Source organism: Pan troglodytes, chromosome 1 (genome assembly GCF_028858775.2).
Source record: "Pan troglodytes isolate AG18354 chromosome 1, NHGRI_mPanTro3-v2.0_pri, whole genome shotgun sequence".
Lineage (NCBI taxonomy): Eukaryota > Metazoa > Chordata > Mammalia > Primates > Hominidae > Pan > Pan troglodytes.
The window spans coordinates 163,657,445-163,669,561 of NC_072398.2; the positions used below are offsets into that span (position 1 = coordinate 163,657,445).

The following is a 12,117-nucleotide window of genomic DNA, read 5'->3' on the forward strand; positions in this document are numbered from 1 at the left end:
AAAGAATCATAATCCTATACCTTTTATTTTAAAACATGCAATGCCTAATATTATATTAAATTGTAGACCTTTTCTTTGGAATATTAAATTCTATATAACTCTCTGGACATTTCTTAATATTTCTCTTTTCAATATCTTTTTTAAATGCTAAAAAATAATAACAGGACAGGGTAAATAATAAGGAGAAATGAATCCTCTGTTAGAAATAAACTATAGAAAATTAATATTGGTTTACAAAAGCTTTAAAAATTTCAGAATCAGAGATCAAAATTCAAGATATTTCTTAATCAACAGAGGCATACATGACTTTCTGATAATTCTCTCGTGTGTACTTTTGGGATAAATATTCTTAAACTCTATATTTTGCTGTATGAAAAGACAGAGGTCTGCGCAGCAATATTAAGAATGCTTCAGTGTTTTTTCCTTCACTCTAAAGATCATTACCATATTCCAGAGCCTGCTGTTACTGGGCCGATATCTGAGTCGATTAAGCAGTACCAGTCCCTCATCTCTCCAATAAAGGGTACATCTGCTCACGGAAGCCTTTTGAAATTTGATTCTAATGTCCCACGGAGGAAGAGGCCTCACTAGTAACCAGGACAAACAAAAAAGTGTGGTTCAGGATCTGTGATCAGCAATTGTCTTATGTACTGGCATGAGCTATAAAGAGTTTGACAAAACTCAGTTCTGAGATGCACAACCATCAAATTTGGTAAAATATACAAGAGAAAAGTTCCAGGCTTTAAGAAAGAACTTTTTTAAAAGCTGGATTCACTTCTGAATCTTTAAAATAATCCCCCTTAATCAAATCTCATTTTCACCAAATAACTACTACCAACATTAGTGGTAAGTTTCAACTACACTTAGTCCAGTGGTTTTTCAAAAACCAATGTGCCAAACCCAAGAGTTCCAATGACTGAGAAGCCAGAGACGGCTAGTGATGACTGCCTCAGGAGAAGAAGAAATGTTCGTAGGAAATTTCATAGCAAAGGGACAGAGGAAAAGAACAAGGGGGCGAGAAGGTAGCCTAGAGATGAACGGTCTATGAAAGAAATGGGAGGAAGCCTGAGAAGAAATATGGTGGAAAAGTGTATAGTAAATGCCAATGATCAGACTCATCGTTAGCAATATGTATGCAGAGAAGTGCCATGGAAAGAGAGGCGAGAAGCACATAGTGTGAGGTTGGAACTTCAGGCAGCCCAGTTCTGCCTGGATGGTCAGAACTTGGAATGCTTGAGATTGGCCTCTGATTCAACTGGACCGATTACATTTGCTCAGAAATGTACTGGCTCACTCCAGGGATGGAGGTAAGTATTCTCAGAGCAAGATGCATCTGTGACTTGAGAAATTTTATTTATAGTTTGTACCTCGCTGCTCTAGCCTAGCAGGCCCACATGTAGCCTATCTCACAACAATGGGAGTAGCCACGGGTGTGAAAGGACACCTCCTCCAAGAAGGGCTTGCACTGAGCATCCTGAATGACCTCACAGGACCCTCTCCTCAGTCAGGTGGTATCATTAGTAGCTGGTTCTTTCATGGGATTTGAATCCAGGGGCTAATTTCTTCAATAGAGAGAATAATGTTGAACATCCCACTTTGTATAGCCATCTTTAGATAGCTCAGAATCATGCACCCTTTTACTTGCATCAAAGTAACTTCTATCTTTTGCTTATGCCTGTTGGCCAATTTCCATCAATCTCTGTCTTTCTTGAAACAACCATATAAAAAAGATTTGAGTGATTTTAAAAATAATTATAAAGTACCAGTGAAATAGTGAAATAAAATGTACCTATGTCCAAGAATGTGAATGTGGATGGAAGTGAAGAGGAGCTTCCAAGACTATTGACAGCAGTAACCTTGGCTGTGAAATTGGATTCAGGTGATTCAGGGGTGAGGTTGATTCCAAAGTCCAAATAGTCACAATAAGTGTCTTTACATTGCTTCTGCCAGGTTAAATTTTTTGGTCCACTTAGCCTGTAAACAAAACACAACCACGTGTAGCAACATGTTTTATGTGCTACTTTCTACTTACAGTAGAAAAGAACAAAATGTTTAAATATTTAGAATTCTAGACAATTTTTAAAGGTCAATCTTATGACTAGGGGATACACCCCGGGAATATTTGTACTATATGGTCATGTAAGACTATACTTCACCCAACTCCCTTTTTTGGTAGAACTGAGATGTTCTTCCACATTCATGTAGATAGGTAACCAAGCCTACGCTGCTGAAATTCCCCAAACCCTGCTTGTCATCTTGGCTCCCCAGGGCAGTTCCAAACATTATCCTAAGCACTGTGGCCACCTTGACATCTGTGACACAGAATTGTCAGTTCCTAGTACAGCAGTGGCCAGAGTAGAATCCTGGGCTATTTTACCCTAATACTGAGACCCGTGTGTCAATAGATGTTTCCTTTAGGTTAGAAAAAGTAAATGTACTACAGAACCCCTCCTTTCCTCCATCTCCTCCTCACTCAGGAATAGCACAAATCAGCTGGATCTTTAATGGGATCATGAAATCTACTTCAAGGAACAGAATCTCCCAGACTCTCTCTTCTCATGGACTCTTAGGTCAGCCAATGGTGCTTTAAAAAGAAACTTATCCAAGCGAATGGAAAACTACCACAAGGAAGAGTTTATTTATGTATCATGACCCCAAGAGCCTACAGCTGCAGAAAAGAGAAGCGATCTTATGCAGCCAGTTTAACCCTACTAGAGTGGGAAAGAACAGCTATAACTTGGATCTCGGATGCACTGAAGAGAACTCTGAGTTAGAACTCAGACCCAAGACATTCGGTCTCTCATACTGTAGATGAATGAACCAGTTTTAACTATAAACATAGAAACTTTTTAAAAAGTATCTAATTGTCTAGAAGTATCTATTGCTTCTCCTCTCTGGTAAAAATAAAACAGATAGGCCGGGCACCGTGGCTCACACCTGTAATCCCAGCACTTTGGGAGGCTGAGGCGGGTGGATCACGAGGTCAAGAGATCGAGATCATCCTGGCCCACATGGTGAAACCTTGTCTCTGCTAAAAATACAAAAATTAGCTGGGCGTGGTGGTGGGTGCCTGTAATCCCAGCTACTCAGGAGGCTGAGGCAGGAGAATCACTTGAACCCAGGAAGCAGAGGTTGCAGTGAGCCGAGATTGCGCCACTGCACTCTAGCCTGGTGACAGAGTGAGATTCCGTCTCAAAATAAATAAATAAATAAATTAATTAATTAATTAAAATAAAAATAAATAAAGAAAACAGATATTTCTAAATGTCATTTAAGAGAAGATCTACAAAACAGCTGCAAAAATACAGCCTCTCACTCACTGTAGAGTATACTCAGTGTATAAGTGGGTGTCTCGTCCTCTTTTCCAGGTGCAGGCCACAGTCCCCTGTTCTCCCTTCTGTATGCAGGATAAATTTTGAGGCTGTTCTGGAGCAACTTTAAGAAGAAAAGACAAAACCTTATATATCACACAGGTGATATTTCAACCAAATTGTTATTATCTGCCATCAACATGACAATACATCCCCCACATGCCGTAAACCCAGGTAAACTAGAAGCTATTTTAGATTCCATTCAAGTACCAGTTTGCCATTAAGGTGTAAATTTCTCCTAGAAACAGTAATAATAGTAGTGAATATGGATCAAATACTATATGCCTAGCCCAGTGCTATGTGCAGTTTTTCTGAATTAGACAGCGTAGCATCCCATGAGGTAAATACTATTATTATCTTTATTTTTTCAGAGAGGAAACTGAGAGAGGTGAAATATCTGGCCCAAGATCATAAAATTATGAAGTGGCAGATTCAAGGCTCCAGCTCAGCTGTAACTCAAGTCCAAGCCTTTTACCCCATATTCTACCATTTTCCCTGACAGGTGAACATCCAGTGCTAGCTCCATTACCCCTGGTAATAATAAATTAATTTCTTTTAGAGTGATGCCCATTCAAATATTAGAAACCTTTAAAAATGAGAGACTTATTTGCTTTCTTCACCAGATATTTGCTGTCAAGACACTTACACCCAGTTGCCTCAGTCATGTCCTCCCGGGCTATACCATCTAAATCTAATTTCTGCATTGTCTCTTGGAGCACTTTATGGACATTTATAAATTAATTCTTTTGTGTACATAGGCATTGAGTACCTCCCATGAGCCAAGCACAATGCTAGATGTGGAAATACAAAGACGTACAAAGCAAGCATGGTCCCTTCTATTGTAAGGTGTGTATTTTTAAATAAAGCTATTTTATGGTGAAAGGACCCAAACTAGGAATTTTTTGGACAAAATGGAGGTAAGAGAAATACTCAGCTATTCAGTCATCCCATTTTACCCTAATACCCAGACCCACGTGTAGACACATATTTCCTTTAGGTTAGATAAAATGAGTATACTACAGAAGTCCTAGCTATTGTCTACACTGAAAAAATCTGTTATTGATTAAATAAATATCTTTTTTGTCCTTAGCATCCACCATAGACATAGGCACAGGAATGCCCACTGTGTGACCTTGGACAAGTCAGAGCTTCAGTTGAATCTATAAAATGGGTATAATGATATCTAGCTCATATAGTTTTAATAGAATAATAAAATTTTCCTTTAAAAAAGTCTCTTTTCGCTGGATGCGGTGGCTCACGCCTGTAATCCCAACAATTTGGGAGGCTGAGGCGGGCAGATCACTTGAAGTTAGGAGTTTGAGACTAGCTTGGCCAACATGGTGAAACCTCTTCTTTACTTAAAATACAAAAATTAGCTGGGTATGGTGGCACATGCTGTAATTCCAGCTACTGAGGAGGCTGAGTCGTGAGAATCACTTGAACTCAAAAGGTAGAGGTTGCGCCGAGCTGAGATTGTGCCAGTGCACTCCAGCCTGGGTGACAGAGTGAGACTTTGTCTCAAAAAAGAAAGAAAAAAACAACAACAACACAAAACCACTGGAGGCTCTTGCTGGAAGTAGAATAAAGGAATGTTGCCAATAAATTCCAACAACAAACCTTTGAGCTCTTACTATGTGCCACACTCTGTGCTAAGCACGCTAGGTGCATGACCCCATTTGATCTGTATAAATGACTCAAGAGGGATGCATTCAGATTAACCTCATATAATGGATGAAGAAGCTGAGGCTCAGAGATGTTAGGTAACATGTTGAAGGTCACATAGTTAGTAAGTGGTAGAGCTGAGTTTGAGCTAGTTCTCTCTGATTCAACATCTATTCTTGTTCCATTTTATGAAGCTGCCTGGGGCATCAGCTTCCCTAAGACATACAGACTGGAAACATCAGAGTCTTTCTCAACATTTCTTCTTCATTTTCTACATCCAGTTAGTCATCAGATTCAGTGGATCCTACTTCCACCAGGTTTAAGCTGTCTGTTCCCATGTTTGGTTCCCATTGCCACTGTCCTAGATAAGGACTTGATCACTTCTCCCTGGACTATTAAAATAGTTTACTCTTTTCTCAGAGACTCCACACAGGTGGTTTGAGAGTCGTTTTAACTTACAAGTTCATACTTAAAAGTTAGAGTCCTGGGCCAGGCACAGTGGCTCATGCCTGTAATTCCAACACTTTGGGAGGCCGAGGCAGGCAGACAGCTTGAGCCCAGGAGTTTGAGCCTGGGTAACATGGTGAAACCCTGTCTCTACTAAAAATAAAAAAATTAGCCAGACATGGTGGTGCGTGTCTATAATCCCAGGTACTTGGGAGGCTGAGGGGGGCAGATCGCTGAGATTAGGAATTAGAGACCAGTCTGGCCAACATGGTGAAACCCCCTCTCTAACAAAATACAAAAATTAGCCGGGCATGGTGGTGCATGCCTGTAATCCCAGCTACTTGGGAGGCTGAGGCAGAAGAATTGCTTGAGCCCAGGAGGCAGAGGTTGAAGTGAGACGAGATTGCGCCACCGCACTCCAGCTTGGGCAACAGCCTGAGATTCCATCTCAAAACAAACAAACGAACGAAAGTCTCTTCCTTGTGTATATATACGTACCCATGTACACATATACATTTAGATATGTTTATATATATATTTACACAGTGTATACTTTTGCATATACACACACTACTCGTGACTGAGCCATATAGAATACTATATTAACTTTTCATTTTCTGTACAACTTTTACTCTTAGAATTAGTAATTATCTTGTTTTTCCATTTGTTTAGTTTTCTTATTAATAAAATTTCAAACTTGCAAGCCAATTACCTGAATCACTGTTCAATATACTGCAACGTATTGGGACTTCTATCCATTTCATCTGCTTGAGGATCTCTCTTGGAGCCTTGTGAATTTTCCAATACAAGACAGGTTGTCTCCATGCCTGGTACCCAGCTGTCATTCTGGGACTGCTCATCCCCAATGTCTCCTAAGTTCCTTCTTTTTTTCCTTTGGCTGTCTTATTTCTTAGATTTAATGTTTTATTCCTTCTTGTCTAATTACTTGGGTTGGTGGAGCATAGCCTCCAGTAGTTCCCTGGGAAAGGGTGCATGCGAGGAAATATTTTGAGCATAGTTTAAAATGTCTTTATTCTACCCTCACGTTTGACTGATACTTTGAGTATAGAATTCTAAGTTGAAAAGAGTTTGTAGTCAGGACTCTTGTTGCCTCCCACATTCCAGGTTGCTGTTGAGAAGCCTAAAGCCATCACCTGAATCCCTCCCATGTGCCTTGTATGGGATTAAGCACTTTGCATATAAGAGGTCTTCTAATTACTATGACCATTTCATGAGGTAGATGTTATCTTCGTAACACAGATGGAGAAACTGAGGCTCAGATAATTTAAGTTGTCTAAAGTACACTGCCACTGGCAGAGTTGAGATTCAAAGCCCATGCTACTTCTACTATACCGCAGGCTGTCAATGCTGAGAGTATATGACTCACAGTGGTGTGAACAGGAGGCCCTGAGCTGGAAGGTGAGTACTTGGCCTAGTTTATACCTCCTTCCTACCAATGATCTGCTTGGCCATTTGCTTGGTCTTCTGCTCCGTGCTTCTGGTGGCCCTCCAGGAAAATTACCTGGCACCAACTATACATATATATCCTTATAGGTCACAGAGAGGAGGTTTCCATCTTTCCTGGACAGAGTCTCATTGAGCTCTATATCACTGCCTTTATGACAGAGACGATGTCTATGAGGCTTGGTCAGCCAGCCTGCTAGAGCAATTCTTCCTAGTCTCTTCATGACTCTTGTCTGCCACCCCAAAGCTTCCTTGGAACCACTGAGGCACAGGGTGCCATGGAATCCCTCAGGGCCCGTGCTTGCTTATAGGATTGCCTGGTTGGACCTGCAAGGCTATGGGCCACAGGTTGCGAACTGCAGGTAGGTGTGCTGCTGGCTGCTGGTTCATCCTGTGCACTGTGGCTCATGCTACAGATGTCAACTCTGACACTTTAGTTCTAATCCCCCAGCAGCTGCCTGAAGGGACCAGCAATGCAAGCCAGCAGTGTGGGAAACTGAGCCCCCGTCAGGTGGACTTTGGCCAGTGGGAGATAGTTAAGTTCTTCTTTCTTTCTCTTGTCATGAGATTTCTATATGCTGTTTCTGGGAATGTCCCTAAGTGTATAAACAACCAGCTGCATTTTCTGTTGAAGCTGTGGCCAGTCCAGTGATGTTACCACCTGGCATTTGCTTTTGTCCCTTTCCTGGCTCACTCCTTCCCTCTTGCCTCCCTGGGGCTGTGTAACTCCTCTGCCCCACGCCCCCTTCCCATGAATTGTTAGCAGATTTTTTTTTTTTTTTTTTTGCTGGAGTCAGTTTCCTAGAGAACTGAGGAAAAGATAGTAAGTATGATCAATGTTTTCTTTTACCTTCTGTTAAGTACGAGAACCAGTGGTCCGGGTGAGCATGGATGGAAGAACTATTTTGGGAGGCATTAAGTTAGATAGGACGAGAGGTGCTATTCAACTCTGTGTAGTCATCCTGGGCTGCATAAGTCTAAAAAGACATCTCTTCTGTCTTTTTAGGAGGCTGTAGCTTTAAACATATTCTCGTAAGTCAAAAAAGCATAAAGACCCACCTGCAGAGATCCATTTTTTCTGCCACTGGAGTTAAGGACAACAGATAAATGGTTTTAATGGCGAGAGAGAGAGAGAGAGAGAGAGAGAGACTTGCCAAATAAGATTCCAGTTTCTGAACTCACATTGAAGCTCTCAGGTCAGTATCAAGATAAAATACTTCAATGTGGTGGGAAAAGAAAGAACATTAACCTGTATTTGGGTTTCTGTTTAACACCAAATACCAAAAGATCAAAAATACCAAAAGATCACCAAGTTTTAAAAATTCAAAATGGAATGCTCACCACCAACGAAGATCTCTGCTCCACATATTTGAATTTCATCACTATTGATACAGGCCAGTTTGCAGACAAACAAGGTTGTACCAAGGGGAAGACCTGTGACTTGAGAATTGAGGGAGTGGCCATGGTGAAAATTGATTCTTCTGTCAAACTTGTACAGGATTAACTTGTTACGTCTGGAATAGTGAAAGCAGCCTTGTCTGGGCTTCAAAGAGCATGAAATATTGACTGTGGATCCAAGTAAAATTACATGGGAAGGCTTCACAGTCACATCGCCTCTCTTGCACGCATCTGCAATAAGATACAAATGCAATATTTAGTTGGTGATAATAAACCCATTTCAAAATGAAGAGTTTATGTAATTCCCCAAAACAGGCTAAAATTAACCCCATCAGATCATGCAAATATAATTAACCTACATGTCTCTGGTTATAATGGTGATGTACAATGAAGACAGAAGGTAAACATATTGAAGTCTAATTGTATTTGAATGAAAATATGCATCCATCTCATAACAGTAATACTATAATCAGAACTATAACCAGGAAAGTGATTAGAAAGCAGGATTGGAAGAACATTCAGGAACACAGTTCTGGGAAAAACTAGCCTCTCTTATATGCAAATTATTTACCAGACTACTAAAGGCTTCCCAGAAAAAAACACATTTGTTTCCATCACCATTTATGATTTATAATTTTTACTTAAATACTTGTACCAAGAAAAAAAAGACAGTTTTAAAAGAGTATTAAAAAAGTATTGCAAACATTGTGCTACTACACTCCAGCCTGGGCAACAGAGCCAGACCCTGTCTCAGAAAAAAAAAAAAAAAAACCAAACTTGTGGACGGCGGGAGGCAGGAAGAAAAACGTGCTGAACAAACCAACACAAGAACAGAAAACCAAACAGCGGATGTTCTCACTCTTAAGTGGGAGTTGAACAATGAGAACACATGGACACGGGGGTGGGGGTGGGCATCACGAACCAGGGCCTGTCATGGGGTGGGGGCTGGGGGAGGGATAGCATTAGGAGAAATACCTAATGTAGTTGACGGGTTGATGGGTGCAGCAAACCACCATGGCACAATGTATACCTATGTAACGAACCTGCACATTCTGCACATGTATCCCAGAACTTAAAGTATAATAAAAAAAAGAAAAGAAAAAAAAGAAAAATGTGCTGAAATGTAAAACATGTATTTGTGATGCCTAGCTGGGTTACCAAGCCACTTTCTTAGGAAGAAATAAAATAACTGGACCCTTATATTAATCATTAGTGCAAATTAAATAAAATAACTATTAGTTATAGACAGAACCAGACTTATCCACTTAAATGACAGAGATTGACTACAAAAGACCAACTACCAGAACATTTACCACAAATACATACTTCATCTGTAACTGAGAATTTAAACCACAAATTCTTCCACAGAGTAACTTACAGAAATATCTTACCTATTTTTGCTTTAATCAACAGCCACGTGATTATAAACATAAATGCCAATGAGCATCCTCTAAAAGTATGTGCCATCAACAATCAACTCTGGTATAGAACTCCGTATTCTTCCTTGCAAAAGAAGACAAATTCACTGATGTTAAATATGTTCAGAAAATACCAGAGCCAAAATAGCTCAGAAGAGCTTTAAGTGCCGCTTTATTTTTCTCCACCTTGTTGAGATCTTGTTATTTTAAAAAATGACATGTGCCTTTAAAACTAGTAAATCGAATATCTTAGCCACCTTCCAAACCCCATCTCAGTGAGACTTCTTGGGGTCAGCAAGGGATGAGAGAAGGAATTTGGATGTCTTAGTTCATTTGGGCTGCTGTAACAAAATACCATGAACTGGGTAGGTAATAAACATCAGAAATTTGTTTCTCACACTTCTGGGGACTGGCAAGTTCAAGATCAAGAGGTCAGCAGATTCAGGGTCTGGTGAGGGTCCACTTCATAGACGGTTCATAGATGGGGCCTTCTTGCTGCGACCTCACATGGTGGAAGGGACAACGGAGCTCTCTGGGATCTCTTTTATAAGGTCACCAGTTCCATTCGTAAAAATTCTACCTTCATGACCCAATCACCTCCCAAAGACCCCATCTCCTAATATCATCACCTTGAGAGTTAGGATTTTAACATATAAATTTGAGGGGGACATAAACATTCAGACCACAGCAATAGGCTTTGTGGTCCTTTAGAACTGGGTTTAAATACTTGAGACCATGTGCAAGTTGCTTAACCTGTCTGAGACTTAGTCCCACACAACACTTTTCTTTTTCTTTTCCTTCTAAACAAGGCTTCATCATCATACCATACAGAGTAGTTTGACTAATGAGAGTTTCTGATCCAGTCAAGTGATTCTGGAATCAGTAGATTGAAAAATGGCTCATAACCCATCTGGAACTTAGTAAAAGATTGATCTCTTTGGCAGTAAAAAAGGAATTCCAAGGGTTGTTTGGGTTTTGTAGAGAAGCTTGTTTACTTATTTGTTTTTTAATTACTTATTTTACAGGATGATTTTATCTTGAATAGGTCAGAAAACATAAGCTGGCAATTTCTGATCTGTTTCAAATTCAAACCCAAGGAATGGCTCTACTGGTCAGTAACAAATTCTTTAAATTCTATTAAAGATAGGCCAAAAATTCATAAAGTAGGCTGGGAAGTTCTGTGATGTCAGGCCACTAAAAAGTAGTCAGTGCAAAGCAAAAGTTTACCTCTTAACCCCATACCTAGACATATGCCAGAAAATATTGAAGAGCTTCAGAAAATTTCACTTATTCATTCAATATGGATGGCTGCCTTTCATGTGCTAGGCACACTAAGTGCTAGAGACAAAGCACTCCTGTCCCTGTGGGGTTCTAGGAAAGCGCCCTTTGTTTCCTCTACCTCTAGCCTAGCCATCATTCAGGAAAACCCTAAATAATGTTAGCATAAGTCTTTGCTGGCTACTCTTTGTTTTCCTCTTGATTTTTAACTCTTGGAGGACCTTAGCACACTCAAGGTATTTTTTTTTTTTTCCATTTCTACTTTCTCCGTAGGGGATCTCACCTGGTCCCCTGGCTCTAGATGTCATCTGCTAGCTAAAGATTTCAGAGTAGATCTTCAACTCACACATCCCCCTGAGCTCCAGTCTCATCCATCTGTCTCCTTGGCATCACCTCTTAGATGTCTAACAGATTCTCAATATTAAGGTGTTCAGTTTAAATTCTTGGCACCCTTTCTCCAAATTCGTTCTTCCTTCAGCCTTTTCTATCTCAGTGAATGATATTCTTACCCCAGGTGGCTAAAAACACCTAGAAGTCATCTTTGATTCTAACCTTTTCTTCATCTCCTACAGCTAAACCATCTCTAGTCCCATCAACTTTACCTCCAAAATATGTTACAGATCAATGCACTTCTCTCCATTCCAACTGTCCCCTCACCCTAGTCCAAACCACTGTCATCTCTCCCCTAGTCTATTCTAGCCATCAACATGTCTTTCCAAACCATCCTTGCCCTTTCTAAGCCATTTTCACAGAGCCAACTATCTTTGAAAAACATAAATCAGATCATGTTACCCCCTGCACACCACCACTATTGGAAACCCTTCAACAGGTCCCTACTGCTGTTAGAAAAATATCCACAGCCCATACCACACACAATCTCTCAGCCACTGCATGGCCTCACTTCTTCCCATCTTGCCATCATCGCTTACATTTTTGCCTGGTTCACTCTGCTCCATTCACACTGGCCTTCAGACTGTTCCTTGAACAATACCCTTTGCTGCCTAGAGGACTTTGCATTTTCCATGTCCTCTGCTAGAATCCTCTTCCCTTGCTTCTTCGTGTGGCTGACATATTTACAC

At 40.4% G+C, this 12,117-nt stretch overlaps 1 protein-coding gene across 31 annotated transcripts in view; it reads right to left on the reverse strand.

Moving 5' to 3' along the window:
* IL12RB2 (interleukin 12 receptor subunit beta 2) overlaps positions 1-12,117 on the reverse strand; it is a 90,470-nt gene that overhangs the window by 67,767 nt on the left and 10,586 nt on the right. For 13 of the 31 annotated variants that reach the window (XM_063800619.1, XM_063800616.1, XM_063800660.1 and 10 more), the window contains 5 exons: positions 9,734-9,845; positions 8,286-8,573; positions 3,321-3,435; positions 1,790-1,974; positions 445-587 (listed from right to left, as the gene is read on the reverse strand). In XM_063800619.1, coding sequence (XP_063656689.1) covers positions 445-587; positions 1,790-1,974; positions 3,321-3,435; positions 8,286-8,573; positions 9,734-9,809 — 807 coding nt within the window. In that variant the 5' untranslated portion in view covers positions 9,810-9,845. Of the gene's footprint in view, positions 1-444; positions 588-1,789; positions 1,975-3,320; positions 3,436-6,192; positions 6,460-8,285; positions 8,574-9,733; positions 9,846-12,117 lie in introns of all 31 variants that reach the window. The other 18 variants (XM_063800649.1, XM_063800643.1, XM_063800631.1 and 15 more) reach the window with 4 other exon arrangements.